Source organism: Abramis brama (genome assembly GCF_963993115.1).
Source record: "Abramis brama genome assembly, chromosome: 14".
NCBI classification, from domain to species: domain Eukaryota; kingdom Metazoa; phylum Chordata; class Actinopteri; order Cypriniformes; family Leuciscidae; genus Abramis; species Abramis brama.
Genome location: NC_139976.1, coordinates 9,177,557 through 9,202,988, shown reverse-complemented (window position 1 = coordinate 9,202,988; position 25,432 = coordinate 9,177,557). Strand labels below are relative to the sequence as shown.

The following is a 25,432-nucleotide window of genomic DNA, read 5'->3' as shown; positions in this document are numbered from 1 at the left end:
TACAGGTGATGATCCTGGATTTTCCAGCCGAGTTATGAGTGATGGGGTGTGACGCAGGTCTGCATCTATGGGTGTGGTGAAGCTGAGTCGTGTTTGTTGTGCTTGGACAACAGCGCGCTCAGAGATCGTTTCTCCAGGCTCCGCGCCAATTTCCTGTCCTCATCACCTAACCTCAGACGTGACGGAGCTAATGATAAGGCTCTTTAAGCTGCTATTGTCTGTTCAGGCTCGGAGTGAATAAGGAGAGGAAATGAATTCGAGCCTGGCCCTTTTCGTGACAGAAAATTGTATCGGCGAGAGTCCCTCGGGAAAAACAGTACGGTTCACAACATGCTAATGAATTTACAAGACACGGCACATCAACAAACATCTAAATAAGTGGGGTGAAAAACACAGGACACACACACACACACACAAAATCTACAAGGAAACCTACTGAGACACTGACAGCTTAAAAACAGATGTATATATATATATATATATTTAAATTGGATTAAATCGTCTGAATGTGGCTGCAAATTAATTTGCGTGACAATGACAAATTGTGTGAGTGATCTGACATAGAAATGCTTATTAAAGCCCTATTCAGATGGGACTAGTTTTCTCTGATGACGTCAGGTAAATTTTGTGTTTCACAGATGTACTTTGCAATTTTATTTCAGTTTGAATTAAACATGTCTCTGTTTTTCCTCACACTAATCTATCGTTCAGAGAAATCTAATCCCATCCAGACAGGAATGTTTCTGAATGCGTTGGGGTTTCTTTCCACAATGAATTTGCCCTCATACTGTAGCTAAATCTGTCAGGTGCACCTTCACTATGGACCTTTTCTAACATTGTATCTCTAAACTAAAAATATAGTTGTAAACCAAAAGGGTTGTGCCATCATGCATGTTAATGTTTAAAGCACAATCCATCAAACCCCGTCTCAATGCCCTCTATCGTAATTCCCCTCCTTTCCATCCGGCAGCATGAGTTCAAATCACAAAGCTTCAGGTGTCTCCACAGCCAGCCTGATGTGAGATATTGTTCAATCAAAGGCTTTTTTGGGACTGCAGTACCGGAAGTGTTCAGAGAGGAGAGGGATTACCCTTCTGACACGAGCACCGGGAGCGGTGCTGAAGGCATGCAGAGAACAGGAGAGAAGATCTGTGTACCTTTCCTACCTTTCATATCCTCTTCCTCAGTGGTGTTACAGCTCTCTGTGGAGCCCTGATGACAGAAACAGAGACAGACAAAGAACATACAAGACAAACAAAACATGAGACATGAAGGAAAAGTCATGAATAGCATTAGGCTATGGTCTCTGAAACAAGTTTCAGAATTAGGGGTGGGAATCTTTAGGCACCTCACGATTCAATTCAATGTGAGTGATTCTTGATACATCTAAATTTTTTAGCAACAGTGCAGGGTCACAAATCTTTTGCAAGTAAATAAATAAAAAAATAGATTTTTTTTTTTGATTCAGACAGCAATTAAAAAATAACTGAACTTTTTAGCAACAGTACAGTCCCATAGTCTTGCCAAAGTTATACAATTATTATTATTAGTAGTATATTAATATTAATATTATTATTAATAATAAAACTCACAATTCAACTTTTTCATTCAGAGCGCGATTACAAAATGTGTATAATATAAAATTAGCATGTTATGAACATATTCATGTTATGATCATTCATTTATTATTATTATTGTGTCTTTTGTGAGTAAAAATAAATACAATTATTTAAAAAAATTCTTAAAATCAAGTTAAGATTTTCATTTGATCAGCCCGGATTCATTTAGAATATTAATAGTGCAATTGTTCCCCACCCCTATTCAAAAAGCTCCTGAAAATTGTACCTTGGGACCATCGGCAGGGTTGTGCACAACTGTAGTTTGTGGCTCCTGTAAAATTTAATAAGATTTCATATCATGATTAAAGTAGGTAAGACTCTCATCCACAACAATCTGGTTAAACAACATCCTCCAGGAATACACACGCATACTTTTAAAGCTGAGCTTGGCTAAGACACAAAATAAGGATTTTGAGTTCATATACAGTATTGATCTAAACAGACAATTTTTTTTTTATGTGGAAATGAACACAAGGTTGAGGTTCGTGATGAGTTTGATGAACACTCACAGCTCACTGCAGAAAAACAGACCACACGTGTACACTTATAAAATAATAAATGGCATGCGTCACAGAGATCTAAAGATGCAGTTCCTCAAATTACACTAAAATTCTGTCAGAACCACAGGGATAGAGAATCATAAATGAGTTAAAAATCTGCCTTGAATCAAGCAATTTCTGGATTATATGCCCTATACGTTTCCTCTGATTAACTTCCAGTTATTTACCCCAAATTTACCCAGTTCACCCAAATTTACCCATTTGAATCCTTAAAATATTGAACAATACTGCATAGTGCATATTATTCCAATTGCCGTTTCTGGGGTCTTGTATGTTTCGTATAGCCCAGTGGTTGCTAGCTGTCCATCAGCACTGTGAAGGCATTTGGAGGCCTCGGGAGGGGTCGGGGGTTAACTTGTGCTCTTAATGGATTGTTTTGGAGGTCCCAGGATACTCTTTGCTCAGATATTTGGCCAGTCGAGCAAACAAGGCCCATCTGAAGTGTCAATCTGCTTTCCTTTTCTTAAATCTCCAGGGGACACTCCTAGTTTCCAACATGGCCGAACAGCTGACAGCTTTCTGTGTGGGACACTGCATCTTTACAGTAGCTATGTTTCCATCCACACGTTTTTATCCGAATTAAGTGATATCGAATGAAAAATGCCTTATGGAAACAGTAAAATTCGATTGAATTTCATGAATATCGACTCAAATGAAATGCGTTCGGTCTCATCGGATTTTATCTTGATCGATATACGGCTTATGCGATAAACGCTGATGGAAAAGTTATTTGTTTAAATCCATTTTGTCTAGCAAAACTGTGTTCGCAAATGTTTGCTTGAATGTTGTGCGATTCAGTGCGAAAATGAATGGAAACACCTTAAAATGTCTCAAATCAATTCGATATACCAATTTGATCGCAAAACAGCATGTGACGTCATTACGCACAGGTTTTTATTCGCTTTAAAGCCGTTGGATGGAAACACACTTTCACCAGCTTTATTCGCATACGTTTTTTTTACCGAACTTCAGATAATTCGATTGACAAGTGGATGGAAACTTAGCTTGTGACTGGTTTATGCACTCTGACTCAAATTACCTAGTTATTTGCTGGAATCCATACATTTACTGTATGCTACTCTGTATGGTGACTTGGCTCAAATTCTAGTCTTATATTGGTTATTTTTCAGCACCATGTATATATAATAAGTGCAATGTCAAAGACGAACTCGTCCGATGACTAAATTTAGTCTGTAGTTGTAATAGCAGAGTAGATGTAAACGCCTACAGAGGCAAACAAGGGGAGTGCAGAAGGACATAAACCAGCAGCTTACAGACAAGAACAAATCATTATGATATGTTTATAAAACACCACAATTATGTGTACCAGGCGTGCTTTGAAAGGACATGAGCACTCCAAAAAAAGAAAAAACTCATAAGGGAGGAATGACTAAGACATCTACTGCACAGCAAACTACAGGTCTGATGTATTTAGTACATGCACCAAATACAACATTAGCAGAAATGTATTATGGGATATGGTCAAATCAGTAGATGGGTTACAAAGAGTGTTGAATGTAAATGAGGTACCATCGGTGTAGAAGAGGTCGTGTTGCTTTCTTTCATGGCGTTCACTACAGCGCTCACTACACTGTTTTTAGTGTTGTTTGTCTGGGGCTGAAATAGAGAGGACATATACAACTTTCTTTTCAGAGAGATGACATTCACTAGGGAAATGATCGGATCGGATGGCAGTTAAAAAAAAAAAATCACACATCAGATGAATAACTTACGGCAGGAAGATGACTGTACAGAGTTATCCATCATTCAGACAGAGGGCGACAATTACTAATGGACATTTCATGGTACCTTATAGCTGTTGTCAAAATCATTATAATACAGTCTGATAACTAGATCCGCTCAGGCAACACATGGGTTGTACTACTACTAATTTGTCAAATAATCTCAGAGCGCAAGACTACTGCAGCCTAAGGGTACCAATATACTTTTACTAAACTGTGGTGATTGAATTAAAACCAGTTCAATAGCGGTAGAGATGGAAACCTGAAAAGGCTGCTGGAGAAATTAAAACATCTCAAACTCCACAAGAAAGTCGGTATATAAGGAACATCTGTGGACTTACCTTGACTCCATCTGCCTTTTTGTTGAGTAAACTTTTACATGCTGTAGGGAACAGGAAAAAACACAAATTACTACATACAGTGTGAGTGACAAAACCAGCAGAATGCTCACATCTGCACATATTTCTAATAAATCCCACATAAAACATTTAACAAACTGCTGGCTTGCATTCCGTCATTCATTAGCATACAGGGTTTGGGAGGTGATGCTGACTAGAATCATTTTTCACCACAGGAGAAATTTCTCATTGATCTTAATATATCAGTTTAAGCCAAAGAAATATGAAGCTTTGGGAGAGGAAGGTAAAAAGGATGTAACTTATAAATAAATAACTTACCGCAAATGAGAAATTCATTTTGGTAAAATTAACTTTAAAGGGGTCATATCTTGAGGGATCAAATTTTCCCTTGATCTTTAAGAGAGTTACTGTACTCTCTGTACAGTACTACTGTGCTGTATGAAAACATATTGCAACTTCAAACTCAAAATTTTCACCAGTGAGAAAAAAGTTAATTTATTAAAACTCAACATTAGAAATAATTAGCTGATCTCTCTGATTCTTTCAGTCAACAGTTTGTACAGCACACTTGAAATTTAGATAAATATGCAAAAAAAATGTTTTTTTTTTTACAGTAAATAATTTTACATTTTTACAAAAGATTTCTATTTCAAATAAATGCTGTTCTTTTGAACTTTCTATTCATCAAAGAATCCTGATTTTTTTAAATGGTTTCCACAAAGATATTAATCAGCACAACCGTTTTCAACATTGAAAATATTTAGAAATGTAAAAAATGTTTTTTGAGCACCAAATCACTGAAGTAATGGCTGCTGAAAATGCAGCTATGCCATCACAGGAAAAAAAATAACATTTCATGTAATATATTAAAATATAAAATAAATTTTTTAATATTTCACAAATGTTTTACTGTATTTCTGATCAAATAAACGCAGCCTTGGTGCGCATAAAATACATTAAACATTTTACTGACCTCAAACTTTATTCATAAATACATATAAAATCAATAAGTAGGTGCAACAAAGTGCAAAATGTTTCTTAAAGGAACACAAAAAAAAGAAGAAGAAATTGATGCTTAATTTTAATGGTCAGAGGGAGGAAAATGCTCATAAAAATGAGAATTTTTTTTTGTATGTAATTTTTTTTTACTAATATTGTAAGAGGGGGAGGTAGGGGGGGATAAAAAAAAAGTGTGATATAACCCCTTTAAAATTAACTAACTGCACAGACTTGGAATAAATTACCCATTTTATTCCATTTTTCACCAATCTCAAAGCAGATAAAGAGAATGAATTTGTTCTTCATTTGCGGCCGCAGACATAATGAGGGAAAATCATGGCTAATGTATGCAATTGATTTTTCCTTTAACTGCAACTGTTATTTCCCAGAGGGCATGTTTGGGAGGTCTTGAGTCAGTGTAGGGGAAATGGCCCCCGATATACTTCAGAGTCCCTCAGAGAACAATCAAAAGACTTGTGTAAGACCTATAAAACCTCAATCGTGAAAAAAAAACCCTCAGGTTTCACATTCGGTATTCCTGTTAAACGCCTTACCTTCAATAAACAAATCGGAAGAAAAGATGGCAAGGTTAAGACAAAAACTCATTTAGAAGCAGAGAGGACAAGCTGGAAGTTAGCAGACATTGTTTGCATTGCAGTCCTGCTTTCATGCTTCACTAATTATGAGGTGAGAGGTGTTGGTGGTGGATGCAATTCACCATACGGTCAGCCATGCAGTGCACGGGATTATGAGTCCCATAATGCAATGCACTGATGAAGGAGTCATAAAGCTAGACCTCAACTCATTACCATTCCACTGTCTCTCACATATCTAACTATGTCTCATAGGATTCACAGACTGTGACTGGGAAAGCTGAGCCAGCAGTCTTCAGTTATACTGCGGAACAATCAGATGGATATGGGACCCCAGGACGGCCACGCTGCAGTCATACCACGATTAATGCTGAGTGGAAATAAATTATATAAGGAGGAAGATATTAACTCATTTTCAAACAAAGTGCAGTAACCTTCTTTGATTTAAAGATAACATAATTATACTATGCAACAACAAAAAAAAAGGTCATGTGGCATCCTAATGCAGTTTAAATAACAGGGGTGAATATATGAATCAATTAAATTTCAATGCATTGATTACAAAAATTAATTAACTGCTTATAATTGCATAATGCATTTAATAGTCATTTATTGTGTACATTTTTCAAACGATTTTCCATTATAAATATCCACCAAATCCATATCAGCAATCTACATCTTTTGCACGTTTAATTGTCCCGACACATTTTAAGCATCTGTTTCTTTAATATTCATAACAAAATAATTGTGACCAAATTTCAAATGAAAATAACTTAAATTTAAAGCAAATATTCACACCCCTATTAAATAATGCTTCAGGCTTCAAAAGAGAAAAAAGGTCTTTAAGGCAGCAGATTGAGCTAGTAAAATCAACTACAACAGCCATTACACATTCACATTCAATACAACTTTAAATCAGACCTGTGCAAGCAACAAATTATATATTATAGATTTAACAGGCGACAAAGCAGACATACTAACATGCCATATCTTCATAATCTATTGGTCAGTAAAAGTCTTAGCTTGGTCATATAATGAAAAGCTCTTAAAAAAGAATGAAGAAACATTGATGAGATGTCATTACTGGTTATTGGTTAACATCAAACATATTCAACTTGAGGACTGGCTTTAACAATAACAGAATATAAAGAGTTATAAACACTTACAGTACTAGTTGAAGCCAAGAACTGATGGAGAGCATTGATTGGACGGCTCAAAAGAACATTAAAGGAATATTCCAGGTTAAATACAACTTTAAACTCTTTGAATTGTCCTTCAGTTTGTATAAAAAAATTGTTTTTTTTTTTTTTTTAAATGGGAGTGTATACATTTAAATTGAGATTTTCTGTGGTAATTGAGGCCATGGATGCTGTACATAGAGGTAAAATGATATTTTTACACATTTTATAAATTTTACTTTTCAAACAGTGAGCCAAGAGTGCATTTTCCTGGCAGCATCCAGATTGCATACTACTTTAATGGGAATGCTAATGGGTAGCTTTCTAGAGCTCCTTGGAGAATTTTATGGATACAGAAAATCCTGCGGAAAGAGTAAGAGAAGTACGTTGTATGCTATTCTGAACAGATCCTATTTCTGCAGAAACAACCAAAACAGTACACATTAACAGGTTCAACAAGACAATGAAGAGCTCTTGTTAGTTTTCCATAATCCTGAGGGATCTGCAAGAATCTGATCTTTTCTTAACTGTTCTCCTTTGCCCATTTTGTACATATAGAGTATTCTCACCATGACGGCAGCTGCTCAGACGCAGCTTGCTGAAGATGACAGCTGGCTGGCATTTACTGGTTCTGACAGACAGCTGTCCCAGACTTTGGTAAGAGTGTAACAATTCAATTTGATCAGACAACACAACTGGAACCAGAGACCTTCTCTCCATTTTCTCCTGACTCAGAGACACTGTCAACAGTGTCGTCCATCTGCCCTCCAGCGGGCCTCCTTCCCCGCAGACCACCTGGCTCTCACCGGACACGTGTGCCAGCTACATCGGGTCTGACGACTGGCAGCAAGCCAACCCCACTCCTGCCCGTCCATGTAGTTAAGCCCCTGCGCTCTTGGCGAGGGGAGGAGGAAGAGTTGAAAGGAGAGTGGTAGGGCAATGGTGGATTGGCTAGGCTGCACAGGTCTGCTTTAGTTAATGACACAGGACACAGATCTAAGAACCCCCAAACCTCCATCCCATCCAAACCTCATTATTCTCCATGAGGTGGAGAGCACAGAGGCGAGCTGAGGACAGACACCTGACCGGGGTCCTGTATCTTCAGCTAAAGCAGACTTCACTTAAAAGCTATTTAACCCAATAGCACAAAACACCAGAAAGCTGAACAGCAGGGAAGGAGGGAGCCAAAAAAGGGCTGAAGCAATTTGACCGAGAGGAACAGAGCGAGAAAGGCAGAGGAAAAGAGAAAGTCTAATCAAAGGAGAAGCAGCGGCATTCGCGTTTTTTAACTCCATGCAGACGATAATGCATGCAAGCTGATGGTGGGTCTCGTGGTGGCAATCGTTAACATGAATATAGTGCTGTGGTATTGATTGGATTGGTTTGCCTAGAGCCACTGTGTGTAAACTGAACTGGGGATAGTTGCAAGATGAAATGAGATTGTTTGTTCACGCATATAAAAAGAGCCAATCTATGGCGACGGATAAATAGACTTTTTGAGAGATGAACAAAAGGTAAGATACTTCAAATGTTGCTATAAGAGTCATTCTCAAAATATGGTAACAAATACTGATCAGTAAAGAAAAAGATTTAAAATAAGAAAAAGAAAAAAATAATCAATCTATAACCAAATAATTAAATCCTAGAAAATGGTTTTAATTTTGAATAGATTTTTTTTTTTAAGTTGAATTTGACAGATGCGTAATAGGAATTATTCTTTAATTTGAATGATCTATTTCATTGATTAGACCCAGATTAGAGGTGGGAAGATAACTGAACCTGCTCTAATACTTCTTACAGCTTGTAGGGTTAAAAGCTAGCTAGATGAATGCAGAGTTACATGGTCAGGTAATAGCAAAGCATAGTAAAAACATGGCTGAAAAAAATGACATGCTAATCCATAAACTCTAACACATTGCTCAAATGAATGACGTTTATGTGAGAAATGGAAACTATCCTTTAAATGTGAGAACTTCTCCAAGACTATATAGCAGACGTTGTTCATGAGAGTGAAGACTGAGGTAAACCAGTGATGGCAAGAGGTAAAAAGTGATGGCAAGAAAGGCAGGTTTCTCATTGGATGCATGCTGATTGGATAGAGCAGAGGGAGGGCGGGGGTTTGAAGGAATTGTGGAGGGGGCTCGCTGGTCCCCCTGGTGGCGAGGTGAGGAGATGCACTCTCACATACCTTCCTGTGCAAGCGCGGCAGTGCTTGTGGTGGGAGCAGCAGGGCTGGTATGCTGCCGGCCCACTATTGGACAGAGAGGCGTTGAGTTGGGAGAAGCTATGGAATTTTTTCAAACCCTCTACTGAACAAGTTATCTTTGTTTTGTTTTTTATAAGGAATTAAGTTCTAGAACAGGGTTCCTCAGACTCAGTCCTGGAGGGTCACTGTCCTGCAGAGTTTAGCTCCAACACTGATCAAACACACCTGAGCAAGCTAATCAGTGTTTGATCAGGGTTGGAGCTAAACTGTGCAGGACAGTGGCCCTTCAGGACCGAGTTTGAGGAACCCTGGTCTAGAATATCTGTCTCTAAAATCAAGCTAAAGCTCTCAAACCTACTGTATGAAAGACATAAGATATACCAAATTTGAGTAAACATTGTCTGTTCAGGAAGTAAACTGCGCAAATGTTAACTTAACTAAACAAATGAAGAAGAAAGTTATAGATATTCCTTTACTGTTATCCTCGAGCCTCAGAGAGAAATCCTTAACAGCTCAAAGAAACTGAGATACGGACTTGGAGCAGAACATTTTTAAACTTTATACTCCTGTAATCAAAAAGGGAATTTTCCTTCCATTAAACTGAGTCAGCCTTTGGAGATCTTTTTTTATAGTGAAAACTGGAGCAAGAGTTCAAGAGGTGGGCCAAGTTCATCCATGACTTTGCACGTTCCTACCTGATCCCAGGAGAATAGGGGAACTCACCTGAGAAGTTTCTAGAAACCAGCATAGTAGTCAGAATGGCTCCCTTAACAAAGACAGAGAAAAATAGAGTGTTTAATCCATGGCAACAGGACTTTCAGCACTAATTACCCAAGGGATGAAGACTGGAGATAGTCTACGAGCCCTTCAAACCCATTCCGTACCTTGAGTTTTCTGCGGGCATTGAACTTGCGCAAGCACTCCACAGTCTCTTGGCGATGCATCATGGACGCCACAGTGGACCGTTGCTGAAACGAGCAAAAAAAGACTATTTTATAGAGGTATTTGAACCAATTAAAGGAATGGTTCACCCAAAGAAGAACATTGGACACACCCTCATGTGGTCCTATATGAATTGTGTTCTTCCATGGAACACACAAAGGGTTATTTTCACAATATATTTTCAAATTCAATGAATGGTGAACTTTCAGGCTTCAAAAAGAATGCAAAAACACAATAAAAGTAACTTATTGTATGTCTTATTGTATGACTTATTGTTGTATCTAAGTTTTCTGAAGTCATACGATAGTTTTGTGTGAGGAACACAACCAAAAGAGAAGTTTATGTTATTCATTCAATCTCCTGACTGAGTTGCACTCGAGAACCAGAACAATATGTGAAAAACGGAGCTCAAATATGTAGAAAGTGACAGTGTGAAAGGCTGCATTTCACATTAAACTCAATGATTCTTTCTTGCTCGGGGCTTGTGGTAAATTCAGTCTTCAGCAGAGATAACTTACGCAGACCCATGGGTGCTTGAGGGCCTGCTCTGCTGTGATTCTCTTAGCTGGGTTGATGGTCAGCATTTGGTTGATGAGGTTCTTGGCCTCGGGGGTGACCGTATCCCACTCCGGAGAAGGAAACTGTAGGGGAAAGAATCACAAGCGAGTGTTAGGTATGCAATCTAAATGCAGGAGAATGCCTAGAGAGCTTTTCACACCACAATACGTACTGACACACATACAGAGCAGTCTGCATCGAGGCCTAATGAAATTAAACCTGTCACAAGGCAGCGTACAGGATTCAATGAGTCACGCCAGTCAGTCCTCCTATAGTCGGCCTATTCGGCACGGCTGGTGCTCGAAACATGTTGCTTGCGCATTTCACACCTCATGGCTTCATTGCAGCCCGTAACTAGAGAAAATTGCAGTTGTAATTAGCCAATAAAAAGCTATGTCTGTATCAGTGTTGAATGTGTGTCGCACCTCCTCTTTCGTACCAGGAGATCCGTTACAAATCCTTTGTCTGTTCCAAGAAAACCTTGGGTAGGTTCCAGGAAGTATAATTTGTTTGCGCATCAAGCTGTGTTGCATCATCTAAAACGAGCATGTGGATTGTACTTCGAAACACTGCAGGTGCTCATAAGCCCTTAAACACACTGATTCAGCTGCGCTTTTGGCTCAGGGCACCGCTAAAACATGTCATGGGTGGGGCGTTTTTGCACTGCTGTGCGCTGCTTCAACAAAGACGGCCAGTCAGGACTGCGGACGGCGCATTCAAATGTGAACGCATGGCCGGAAGGCGCAGTGACAGAAGCTTGCAATGGATGATGAGGCACAACTACACCCTCATTGATTGTGATCACATGACGAAAGGTTACAAAAGTACAAAACAGAGAAGCTCACGGTAAGGTTTCCTATTCTTGATTTTTACGGTACTGTGTGACAACAGCAATGTGTCAACCTGTAGAGATTTGGATTAAGATTTATGCCATGGTACATGGTACCAACGTTAACGTGCTAACAAAGAAAAATGCAAAACAATAAAGAGTGGGACAAGTCAACAGAAGGAATCATCCAATCAGAATTTAGAGCCAGAACCATCTTTATAATATTTATTGTCTTCTGTTATACACTACCATGCAAAAGTTTGCAAAAGTCGGTAAGATTTTTAAAAAAGAAATGAATACTTTTGTTCCTCAAGGATGCATTAAATTGGTCAAAAGTGACAGTAAAACATTGATAATGTTACAAAAAAATTATATTTCATATAAATGCTGTACTTTCTATTCATCAAAGAATCCTAAAACAGAGTATCACAGTTTCTATAAAAATATTACTATTATAAATAATGTTTTTAAACACCAAATCTAGAACTTTTGAACGGTATAGTATTTTTGCACTAATTATTCATCATTATTCATCATATAATTTGTTTTTTGTGTCCATCAATTTCCAAATACTAAGAGAAAATAATCAAATTGGATGAAAAACCATTTCATAAATCTTTATCTTCATTGACTACACTATACAATATCAGGCAGTACCACATTTATTATATAAATCAGGGGTCCATGCTCAGCTGAACGTTTCCTTCTCCCATGTACAATGGGAAATATTAGTACAATGAAAATATTATGTACATATAATGAAAACTATTGAACATCAATAATGATTGTTTTAATGCCTTTAATTTAAAATGTAAGCATCATAAGAGAGTATGCAAAATTTGGAACTACACTCATACTGTATGAGCACTCAATTTTTTACGTCACTCCATCCACCAATGTGTTCTTGATATAAACCATTTTGTGGTTGGGTTTTCAGCAAAAATAACTACATTGTTTTATATATTTTGTGATAAAAGATTAATCATATCGCCATCCCCTGAAGTGAACTGACCTGGCCTGACACTGTGACCACCAAACCCATCTAACAGTGTAACACACATTCACTCCATTTTCACAACAAGCCACAATCATATCATCTCCTCCCTTTTATTTGACACATACATTTTAATGGAATGAATATCTCTCTGGGGCAGTCACTCGCTCCATGTCCTGCTAAATACATCTGAGGGTGTGAGACGGTGATGCAATTGATGGACAATTTAAAAACACACCACACACACACAAGCAAACAAACAAGCACGTACACTCTGGGACAAGGCAGTTGTTTCTAAGCAAAGCCCATCTCTCTGCAATGCGTCAGGGAGGGCCTGACATAATCAATAACAGCACCCGTAGTTCTAAATCGCACCCAATCAGAAATTAAAAAGGCAGTTGGATCACAGAAAGTGTTGCAGAGACCTTGTGACATCTGTCGTAATCAAATAATGCTGGAATAATTAAGCAATGAGCTGGAATTTTATTTTATTATTTTATATATTTTTATATTTTAAAGTTAATTTATTAAAAAAATATAATAAAATAAATAGAAAAATGTAATAATTCATTAAAGGCTGAATTTAATAATAATAATAAAAAAAACAATTTTTTTTTATTAAATTAAATTAAATTCCAGCTCATTGATTAATTGTTTGAGCATTGCGTTATATTTTATTTGTGTCTCCGAGCTTTAATAAATCTTATTTCTACCTCTTGGCCCATTATTGCCACCGGTTTAAATATTTATTGCACATCTCTGCCTCTTGAATTTTATTCCAAGTGATTTCACAAATGTTGACAGGAAACGGTGTTAACGGTATCCTTCTGGGAAATTCCGGCGATTTTCTGAAAGGATGTAGAGGCCTTGTGATGTGCGGTCTAATATTAAACAAGCTTCACTAGACTGATTTATGAAACGGCTTAATGGATTCACATAGACTGGACTAATTAGAAACAACCAAAAATATGATTTAAAAGTAAAACATGGCTTCAAAAATGTATGCAAATTTGACTGAAATGTGGCCAAAGGAAATGTGCAAGGCCAAAAAAGTTTTTACACTCCTAGTGAATGCCCGCTTTTTAAATACTTGGTGCATTCAAAGACCAATCAGATGAAGGGGTTTTTCGAGCGGCTGGACTGAACTACAGTCAGGGACAGTGAGAGAGTGTGGCTGCATTGGACGACAACTGTACTTACATCATAAGCTCCAGCCTTGATCTGCTGGTATAACTTGTGTTGATCTTCATCCCAAAATGGAGGGTAGCCCACTAGTAGAATGTACAAGATTACACCTGTGAAAGAAAGACAGAAAGGGGAAACAAGAGAGAAAGAAACAGTTAACTCATACTGTTAAATATTTGATTCTGATTGGCTGACAGACATTCCAAGGTTTTTTCAGCATGGTTATAAAGATGTTTCACTGATTGCATTACAGTACGTTTATACCATGGTCTGTCAGAATACTCCATTCTGATTGGCTGGAAGGTGAGCGTTCAAACCATGTAATGCACAGGTAGTTCCAGTTTCATTGAAGCACACACGCACACATAGAGAGAGAGAGATCAGAGATTGTGCTACACACACAGAAACATTCAGGAGCACAGAAACTTCTTGTCAATGCTGCCCCAGGACTTTTAGAAATAAATTAGCTTCACTACTGAATCGCTACATTATATTACTCAGCAAAGGGGTGGTAATGTTGCAGTTTTTAAAGTAATTAAACTCACAGCTTCATTGTAAGTAGAGAGACACAGCACAGATGCAGGTAATTCACTTGCACATCTCTCTCTCTTTCTCTTTCTCTCTCAACAATTCATTAAAATAAAAATTATAATTCAATCAAATAAATGTAACCTTACTACTTTATCTCAGTGTCTGATTTAAAACATGCAGAATTCTTTATCTAACGAGTCGTAGCGAACAAAACTAACTGTAATTTTAACCCTTCCAGTCAAATTTTGTGGTTCAAACATTTAACTTGTTAGTGTTGGCAAGTAACCATGGAAAAACGGGAAAATCCAGGGCTAGATGTGCATTACACAATTTTAATGCACAGCGAGTTAACTTCCTACTGGACTGTTGTGAAATACAATTCATATGACAAAGCAATACCATACTTACATCCAAATGGTAGTTGTTTTACATGGAACTCAACACTGTTGACTAGTACCTAATCATTTATGTAAAAAGAAAGTGTAGTTTGTTGGCTGCATGTGTTTCCTGCAGCCTGAAGCTGACGTACGTCCCTGTTTTCACTCATTATTTGCTTCATTTCATGTATTGCAAAAGATTGTGTTGACAGACAGGTCCACAGAGCATCTGCACTATATTTTCTGCTGAGTTCAGCATGCGACGCGCATCAAAAATAGGCTCGGCACTGAAATTCTACTTGCAGTGCTATGCAGCATGACGTACTCGTGCAGTGTGAATACTGCAACCTGTTAATATGGGAAGCAGTTCAAGCTGACTGAATATGCAAGAGGTCTAATGATTATGGACCCTGTTGAAGACTCACCACAGGCCCAGATGTCCACAGGTTTGCCGTAGGGATCCTTCCTCAACACCTCTGGAGACAGGTAGCCAGGTGTGCCAGCAAAACCTGAGACAAAACAGCAAACAAGTTGAAAAGTGACTAAGTGACTTCACTATGAGTATAAGATAAAGTGGATATAAACTGAAGACTCCTGTAGGCAATGTAGCTCAGCCAATTAATGTTCACTGAAATGCTAATAATTCCAAGCATGTGTGTATGGATAGTTTAGATTTTTCCATTCGCCAGAACCATTCAGAGCCAAAATGATGACGTGCTGAGATAGCTTCATCCCTCCAGCAAGGCTGAAAAAGGCTGGGTTTTTAAACAGCTGCCCACTGTGGTAAAATAAGTCTGCGCTGTCCAATCATATAGCTTGTATATAACAAATATTCCACCCACAGGGCTTTTCTCTTCACAAAGCTAGGCATACTTCAGTCAAAACAAGATGATTACCTATTTAAAACTAAAGAAAGCTGCACTGATACTTGATTGGCACTAAAGCAGAATGGCAGCAGAATTACCCAGCCGCCAGTAGGGGGCCGCAAGTCCTGAGAGAAGCATGCATGGTGATTTAATCCAGGAAAGGCAGCTGTTGAGGGACATTTTCAGAGCTAAAGGATCTTTCACACACCGACAGGAATGATGTGTGAAAGCAAAACATGAAATGGGCAAAGATTGGCATTTAGCACGGCCAGAAAATAAGCCTTTACGGCCATTACAATCCATTTCAGACTGCAGGTAATGGAGCGGGAAATGTCGGAACATCCGTTTAAGATAAACCGAACGAATTTTATGAGGGAATCAGCACAGTTGCGTAGAGAAAATGTCTGAAAGGTCCTCACAAATATAGTAAATCCTGTAAAATGTAATACACTAGCAGTAAAATAAGGTATAAAAGTATTAATAAACAGGCAAAACAATGGGCCTATTTTAATTAGTGAATGCTAAGTCAAACATTACTATTACTGTTGCCTATCAATCACCCAAAAAAGTTTTTGTGTAAAAATATATTTTAAATCTAAAAATCCCCTTAAAGTTGTAGGGAAAAGATTTGGATAAGTGTAGTAATTCAAATTCTCTTGTGTGAGGTGCAGAATTAGAGCTGAAGTCAGAGTTATTTACCAAACCAGGCCTGCTGATCTCCCTGCACCTCGATGGCCAGCCCAAAATCTGCCAGTTTCACTGCTGCTCCTTTCATCTTACTGGCCAACAGCAAGTTCTCGGGCTGAGGAGGAAAGCAGATAATGCTTTTAACACACTAAACACTCACAAACAATTCAAATCGACTTCAAATAGAGGTTAAAAAGATTCTTTGTGATTGACCGTGCAAAGCTGGGACAGTTCACTGGTGTTGAGATGTTCACACTGACAGCAATTTGCAGCATCAAAGCAACCAGACATCATTTATATTTATATACTGTACATATATTTATACACATATACATACATATATATATACAGTAAGGAAAATAAGTATTTGAACACCCTGCTATTTTGCAAGTTCTCCCACTTGGAAATCATGGAGGGGTCTGAAATTGTCATCGTAGGTGCATGTCCACTGTGAGAGACATAATCTAAAAAAAAATAATCCAGAAATCACAATATAGGATTTTTTAACTATTTATTTGTATGATACAGCTGCAAATAAGTATTTGAACACCTGTCTATCAGCTAGAATTCTGACCCTCAAAGACCTGTTAGTCTGCCTTTAAAATGTCCACCTCCACTCCATTTATTATCCTAAATTAGATGCACCTGTTTGAGGTCGTTAGCTGCATAAAGACACCTGTCCACCCCATACAATAAGAATCCAACTACTAACATGGCCAAGACCAAAGAGCTGTCCAAAGACACTAGAGACAAAATTTTACACCTCCACAAGGCTGGAAAGGGCTACGGGGAAATTGCCAAGCAGCTTGGTGAAAAAAGGTCCACTGTTGGAGCAATCATTAGAAAATGGAAGAAGCTAAACATGACTGTCAATCTCCCTCGGACTGGGGCTCCATGCAAGATCTCACCTCGTGGGGTCTCAATGATCCTAAGAAAGGTGAGAAATCAGCCCAGAATTACATGGGAGGAGCTGGTCAATGACCTGAAAAGAGCTGGGACCACCATTTCCAAGGTTACTGTTGGTAATACACTAAGACGTCATGGTTTGAAATCATGCATGGCACGGAAGGTTCCCCTGCTTAAACCAGCACATGTCAAGGCCCGTTTTAAGTTTGCCAATGACCATTTGGATGATCCAGAGGAGTCATGGGAGAAAGTCATGTGGTCAGATGAGACAAAAATATAACTTTTTGGTCATAATTCCACTAAACGTGTTTGGAGGAAGAAGAATGATGAGTACCATCCCAAGAACACCATCCCTACTGTGAAGCATGGGGGTGGTAGCATCATGCTTTGGGGGTGTTTTTCTGCACATGGGACAGGGCGACTGCACTGTATTAAGGAGAGGATGACCGGGGCCATGTATTGCGAGATTTTGGGGAACAACCTCCTTCCCTCAGTTAGAGCATTGAAGATGGGTCGAGGCTGGGTCTTCCAACATGACAATGACCCGAAGCACACAGCCAGGATAACTAAGGAGTGGCTCTGTAAGAAGCATATCAAGGTTCTGGCGTGGCCTAGCCAGTCTCCAGACCTAAACCCAATAGAGAATCTTTGGAGAGAGCTCAAACTCCGTGTTTCTCAGCGACAGCCCAGAAACCTGACTGATCTAGAGAAGATCTGTGTGGAGGAGTGGGCCAAAATCCCTCCTGCAGTGTGTGCAAACCTGGTGAAAAACTACAGGAAACGTTCGACCTCTGTAATTGCAAACAAAGGCTACTGTACCAAATATTAACATTGATTTTCTCAGGTGTTCAAATACTTATTTGCAGCTGTATCATACAAATAAATAGTTAAAAAATCATACATTGTGATTTCTGGATTTTTTTTTTTAGATTATGTCTCTCACAGTGGACATGCACCTACGATGACAATTTCAGACCCCTCCATGATTTCTAAGTGGGAGAACTTGCAAAATAGCAGGGTGTTCAAATACTTATTTTCCTCACTGTATATATACACACAGATATATATCAATTTTCATTATCAAATTCAACAGTGGCATTAGGACATCCAGCAGTAGGAAAACATACAAGCCCAACAATACAGCCCCTTTTCAACCTTCAGCACCGTCAGTGTGAACAGCCATTAAAGAGAAGAGCATCCCGAACAGATGTGCAGATGAACAGGTGGTTTCACTATACCAGCCAAACCAGCTCAGCAGGATAGGGCAGATTTTGGGGGTCAAAGAACTCTCCACAGGTAATTGAGTTTATACACAGCTTACAGGTTAAGCACATCTGAATAGAGTTTTCTTTACTACCACAGTTGCGCTGAGCAAATATTAGGGTGGATTTCCTGTGGTTTTGTCAGTGCACCAAATCTGATAATCAAACACAAACATGCATCAATATCCAGGATCTTCAAGTACACAACTGAGGGAAACGGCCCAGAAAGATATATTAGGCAGAATGGAAGCCTTTCAAACTAAAATATAGGCTGGAAAAGTCGATTTCCTCTCCAGTTCTCAAATATACAACTCAATAGGCTTAATTTATTAGCTACCGCACATATATCTTCTCAATGCGTTCACACTAGTTCTACATTCAAGCACAGAATTTAAATGCGTCTGTTATGAGGATGCAGGGCAATTTATGCCCATAGGTGTGAATCTCTCGCTCTCCCTCATTAAATGCGCAGACTACAAATGAGGGATGGTGAGACTCGAGGTGACCCCTCCCACATCCCTCCGTCTCTCCGGCAATACCAGCAACAGTTGTCGTATCACGTTCTTCGCTATGGCAACCAGCCTGGGCACATCTCTGCTGCTCATCATTGGGCTCACATACACATGGGGGAGGGCAGTGTATGTGACTAATGCACAATAGGAGGACGTGATAAAACTGTGCGTGTCTGTTTGCATTATCAAAAACACTGGCACTGTCAAGACAACATATACACACACACACACACACACTCATTTCATACATTCGCACGCACTGCAGTGGAGACACAACGTGTGTGTGATGTTTATGCATGCACTTGATTCATATGGTAATATAATGAATTGTTTAAATAGTGCTGTTAAAAAAGAGAGTATTATTTCAAACAAAGATAATCCACTGTACAAAAAGCCTTAGTATGTATTTGAGCATTACACCAGAACTACAGATAAGTAGTTCAGTTAGCTAAAGTCATCTTTGATTAAAATGAGGGGAATGATAAACAAGAGCAGGAATACTCTTGCATGTGTATATCTGTGTGTTTGTGTGGTGCAGGGCATCAACATGGAAACCCTCAGAGACGGCTCGTTTGCCATGTGTGGGGTTGTCGTGGCGATTGGCTCTCGCTCACCTTAAGGTCTCTGTGCACGATGTCATGCTGGTGAATATGATTGACACTCTCCAGGATCTGATTGATGCACTGGCTGAAAAACAGAATAATAAATCAATCAGTGGCAGAGAAAGATCATAAGGATAAGTGAGGGGGTGAGATAAGGCTAAATATTGATTTAAACCTTCTATTTACTCCATTACAAACCTTTAATAAAGTCCTTGTATTTACATTCCTTTCCATTAATTTTCCCTCTAAAAGGTAGTTTTCCACAAGGTTTTTTTCTTTTACTTTTTTCTTTCTTTTTTTTGTCGTTTTGAGAACTTGACAAATTAATTGAAGTCCATAACTTCAATCTGTTAATTAAAATAAACCCATGAAATTGATTACAGTAAAGTTAATCAACAGCATGTGCTGGACAATTCAATTAAGCGAGTAAATTAAACATGACTGGATGATTGACACTACATATGCACGTACTGCTGCTACTTTAGCAGAATGAGCCAAGTCATGGGTCAAGTGTAATGTGACTGAGCTGAGGCACATAAGATGAGCAGGGGATTGTGGGATAGCTGAGGTGAGCGTTACTCTTGGAAAAGCACCTCACTCTCAGACAGGTACACAAACATGCACACGCATTATCTCATCCCTCTTAAATATGTAATCCTATAACAATGTTATAGAGGCCTAACCAGGACAGATGAACCAGAATGAGTGTGTGTGTGTGTGTGTGTGTGTGTGTGTTGCTTTGGTGTCACACTGCTATAAATACTTAGTATTAATGTGAAATTATGCGTGCCTTTCTTTAGATCCTTATTGAGTTTGTTTTGAGGACATGGAATAGATGATGGTTAGGTCATGACTGTGTACAATCGACTTCTCTTCATAGGTCACTTGTAGTATTTAGCAAAACAGATGGATAGCTTTATAATATAATATAATATAATATAATATAATATAATATAATATAATATAATATAATATAATATAATATAATATAATATAATATAATATAATATAATATATAAAACAAAACGGATAGTTCCAGTCCTTGATGATGATTGGTTGAGACGCGTTCAAAACTGTGGTAAATTTCTCTACTAACAAAACTGTCTATGCTGTCATACAAATTACTGGCAACCATTCCGCTTCTGAAGAACTACATTGCTTGGCGGAAGAATAATATTTTTATCAACAGAATTACATTTTTGTGTCTGTGCGTTTATTTTATGAAACCTTGAGGAATAACCGTTTTATAAAAGCAATAAGCCCCGTGAAGCAATAAGCTCCACTTCGCATTGAGCCTAACAACGCCCCACCGGTAAACCATGGCTTATTGCTTAATAATATAATATAGATATTCACAATTTTTATTCACAAATAATATAATATAATATAATATAATATAATATAATATAATATAATATAATATAATATAATATAATACAATACAATACAATACAATGTCCTAACTAGGCAACAAGTTTCCAGTTACAAGAAACAGGGAAGACATAGATTTGATCACTTGTCACTTCACCATGCTTGGTTACGACATGCCACAAGGAATAAGGGAATAAGAAAAGTGGATTACACGAGATAAGAAAGCAGATTGAAAAAAGACTGTTGAGTATATTAATGTTAAATTAATCATTTCTGTAATTTCTGTGTCACTCTGGGAAACCTGTTTAGAATGAATGCAGTTCAGTGCTGCTTTTGTTAGTATTGCAGAAATGATGCACTCAAAAGGAGGGGCCAACTGAGGGCAAAAGGATGCGTTTTTGTGCGGCACCTGTTGATTGACAGTTCTGCAACTCCACCATCATTAAAGGCTCTCAGTTTTTCTGCACAAAAGGGATCGTCCACTTTGTGCTTTTGAATCAGATGTGAGTGTGTGTGTGTGTGTGTGTGTGTGTGTGTGTGTGTGTGTGTGTGTGTGTGTGTGTAAGTGTGACCTGCTCACTGCAGGCTGCAGCACAGTAACCACAGCAACAGTAAATTGGAGAGCCCACCTTGCGTCAGCTTCACTGTAATACTCTCTGGCGACGATGTCCTCAAACAACTCCCCCCCAGTCACACTGCGGAATTAGAGAGGGAAAAAAAAACCCAGTGAAACAAGGGATGAGAGAGTGGAGAGTGTGCTGGGTTTTGGGCTAATTTGGTCAGCCGCAGGAGGCAGAACCGACATTTTATACTTCCGTAAACATGATCGCAAATGTATGAGATGCTGCAGTAAAACTCGCATGGCCCAATTATACTTTTCATATAGGTATATTATTGGATGTAAGGCCGCAATTAGCAATTTTACCATGGTAACCATAGGCTTTGACAAAATACAAGTGACAGTGCAAGACGGTGGTGGCTATTACAAAGTTTCAGGAGTTTTACTGTAGTTACAATTACTGTAGTAACCTATGGTATTTTATCCGAAACTGGTAAATCTGAGAACTGTTTGAATTGCAGTTATGCAAAATGCAACACTTGGTGGAAAATGAGGAAAAGAAATGTCAGGGAAAAAAAAAACACTTTAGAAAAATTTAAATAAAAATGAATAAAAACAACAATTAGAATAATAACAACAACAATTACAACAAATAAAATAAAAATAACAATAGTAATAGTAATAAATATTTTTTAATTAATTGACATTATATAACTTAAAAGAATATTTTCATTGCAATAAAACTAAAAATACATCAAAAATGTAATGTTATAAAATATTTAGTTCTTATAGTGAGGGAAAGAGAGAGTGAGAGAGATTATACATAAGAATTGTTTTAAACGTTCTATTAAAAGAATCCAAAAAATAATAATAATAAAGCAGCATTGTTTTCAACATTGATATTAACAAATGTTTCTTCAGCTGCAAAAAGATTTTTTAAAGATATCTTACTGGCCCCAAACTTTTGAACAGAATTCGATATTTATTGAGAATATTATGAAACAAATGTTGCTTATATCGCCAACTCACAATGGTTACCATGGTAAATTGTGAGGGTGGCGTGCAGTTGAAGTGCACGAGGTATGTAACAGGAACATTAGTAACTCAGCATTTGTTCCAGATAAACTGAGTTCCACAATGACACCTGGGATAATCAAAGTGCACTGGACAACAATCTTGACAGAACTAAATCGTATTTTTAGGGCCACCCAGAAATGTCTGTCCATCAATTCTGCTGGCAGATCCCATCAAATTGAAGGAGATATTTTTGACACCCGGGAAGATGCATACGAGGTTGTTCTTGTCGAACATATTTCAGTTGCATTTATCTGCCTGCAGCAATGGAGTTTCAGACATGATTCACTGGAACAAAATGTCTTGGGTTTGATAACTTGTCCATCCTTCTTCAAAGAGCAGGAAGCCTATTACAACCATTGAGAGTTACAAACTTACCTGAAGACAGAAGCTATGTTATTTTTTGTATTATTTATTTACTAATACAGTATTTGGTCATATTTTTAATTCAATTTAAATTAAATGAGGATTCATTTTAGTCAGAATGCTGTCTTAGAAGGCAGTTACCTACATAGGTAGTGAGGTAACTTCTTGGAACAGAGCCTATTTTATTATCATGTCTCAAGTTACAATACAACATATACTGTGTGTCTGTGTGTGTCATACTCACAGGTCAAAGACCAGGTAATGGAAGCCTTCTTCTGAAATACTTTCATGGAGCCGAACTAGGGTTGAAAAGACAACAAGAGAATCAGCATTAAACAATGTCAGACACAGAGATAATGCATTATGAAAGCAAATGTTTTTAATGAGAGGGAAATCTTGAGCATTCCTCGCTCCATCACACAGCGTTCATAAAAACATCTGATGAGAACATACAGCATACGTCCAATTACATGCTATTATAGTGACACTTACAATTATAAGCCACGTTTATAGACATAAGATAACCATAATGAGCACATGGCGAAATGAAATAACACAAAAAGAATCCATCGAAAATAGAGATGGTATATGGATGACAAGCTCACTTGTGTACACAAGCAGTGTGTCACGTAGACAGTGACACACACCGAATGTATTTGGGTGGGGGGTGGATGGAGAGAGAGAGGGAGAGAGGGAGAGAGGGAGAGAGAGAGAGAGAGAGAGAGAGAGAGAGAGAGAGAGAGGAAAATAAAGAAAGAGAGTTGAGTAAACACTGCCCAGAATAGCAGGAGCCTTATGAGAGTGCTAAGAAAAAAAGCAACATTGCAACTAGAGGAGGAAGAGAAAGAGACGGAGGGTAAATAACAGAGAGATTGAGGCAAATCTAATGTTGGAATATACATATATTAGATAACTTACTTCTACATTATTAGAGTAATGCAGTGAGTCAATAGTCCTCAGAGTGATTGTTTGACAAGCAAGGCCCTAGCCTGTTGACACTGGTACTGCAAACATGAGCTGCTATCATGCCCATAATTACAGATGCTCAAGTTTAATAAAGTCCTAAACATTCAGTCAGAGGTTAAATACCATGTAAATTGACATCTGCACACATTTAACTTGTGTAAAATAGGTATACCAATATTCAGCATCAAACAATGTATGGCAGGACTGAGAGCCACTGAAGTTTAATTGGATGGAAACCATAGACTAAAAAAAGATGGACGACGCCCCTTCACTCTCTTCCATTGGTGAAAAGTGAAGCCGCCAAAGTCCTAATATTGCGATGACATCTTGCGCAGATTTGGGACCTGCTTCTGCACAGTAGTGAACGTGGGACCTGATTCTGCACAGTAGTGAGCAGGAAGTAAAGCCGCCATATCAAGGTCCTCACTCCCACAGAAACGGTTAATACAAAATTTACAGTGTGAAATAAACCGTTATGGACATGTAGAAATTAAAGTTGAAGCTCCAATCTCCTCCAAAAAAAAAAAAAAGTCTGTTGGTGACTTCGTTTAGAGAAGCTGTCAATCACAGCTGTCAATCATGACGCCACATTCCTGTTTTTAAAGCATCAAATAAGTAAAAAACAAACAAAAAAAACCCCCCAAAAAACTACCTAAAATGATAGTTAACAGAAAACATCTTTGAAATTTTTTTATTTGAAATAATTTGATTGTGTAGTTTCCATCGCGTCCAGTAGACTTCATGGGGTGGCGGGGTTTATGACCTATACTGGGACCAGCCACCAGGGGGCGATCGAGGCGATTTGGCTTCACTTTTCAGCACTTGTGCGTCACGCTTGATGGAAACATGTTAGTCTATAATATTACTACATATATATTGAAGGTGAGTGTTTTTTCTGTTAAAACACTGCAGTTCCCCTTTAATTTCCTCAGAATGTGTAAACACTGTGGTGCCTTCAAAACATTGCTCTGTTTGTTTGATCCCACACAGCAACATCGGTTCAACCAATAGCATGATTCTGGAGGTGGGACTATCTGTTGGTTCAACCAATGGTGGACAGAGGAAGTGTTTGAAAAGACGGGAAACCTGTTTGAGAATAATCAATTTTGTTTGGTGCCGAAATTACATACTTCACCTTTATTCACATTATTTTTGTAAATTTTTATTATTATTATTAGAAATGTGTAATTTCTGCAAATGAAATGCCAAACTCACAAAAATAATGACTTTTAATAATAAAAATAATGATTATATGATATATATTTTTTTATTATTATTATTTAATATTACAATATTGTCTTTACTGCAAAAAACACTTTACTGTACTTTAATTTTTTAAGTATTAAAAAATGTAATACTTGCTGAGTGAGTGAGGGAAAGAGAAAGAGATACACATTGTGTGTGCCAACTGTGCCAGTAGCGATGAGCACTCAGTCCTCTCTTCTCTTTAACCTTTCAGACAGTCTCTCTCTCTCTCCATCTCTCTTCCTTCATTGGCTCTATTGTTCAGCACTTATGTGCAGCCCAAGCAGAAAACATGACAAGCTGTCCACTTGAGGAGGGACAACAGGAGGGAAAGTAAAGGAGAG

The 25,432-nt window shown here is 38.1% G+C and overlaps 1 protein-coding gene across 24 annotated transcripts in view; it reads right to left on the bottom strand.

Annotated features, from left to right (window-relative positions):
* The window catches only part of camk2g1 (calcium/calmodulin-dependent protein kinase (CaM kinase) II gamma 1), a 74,500-nt gene that overhangs the window by 6,137 nt on the left and 42,931 nt on the right, over nt 1-25,432 (bottom strand). For 3 of the 24 annotated variants that reach the window (XM_084134777.1, XM_084134798.1, XM_084134783.1), the window contains exons 4-17: nt 23,122-23,176; nt 21,508-21,573; nt 19,520-19,592; nt 16,238-16,340; nt 15,098-15,181; nt 13,780-13,874; nt 10,717-10,839; nt 10,141-10,224; nt 9,980-10,022; nt 9,239-9,301; nt 4,263-4,303; nt 3,710-3,796; nt 1,846-1,890; nt 1,158-1,212 (exon numbers count right to left, since the gene is read on the bottom strand). In XM_084134777.1, coding sequence (XP_083990903.1) covers nt 1,158-1,212; nt 1,846-1,890; nt 3,710-3,796; nt 4,263-4,303; nt 9,239-9,301; nt 9,980-10,022; nt 10,141-10,224; nt 10,717-10,839; nt 13,780-13,874; nt 15,098-15,181; nt 16,238-16,340; nt 19,520-19,592; nt 21,508-21,573; nt 23,122-23,176 — 1,017 coding nt within the window. The remainder of the gene's footprint in view (nt 1-1,157; nt 1,213-1,845; nt 1,891-3,709; nt 3,797-4,262; nt 4,304-9,238; nt 9,302-9,979; nt 10,023-10,140; nt 10,225-10,716; nt 10,840-13,779; nt 13,875-15,097; nt 15,182-16,237; nt 16,341-19,519; nt 19,593-21,507; nt 21,574-23,121; nt 23,177-25,432) is intronic. The other 21 variants (XM_084134788.1, XM_084134800.1, XM_084134784.1 and 18 more) reach the window with 7 other exon arrangements.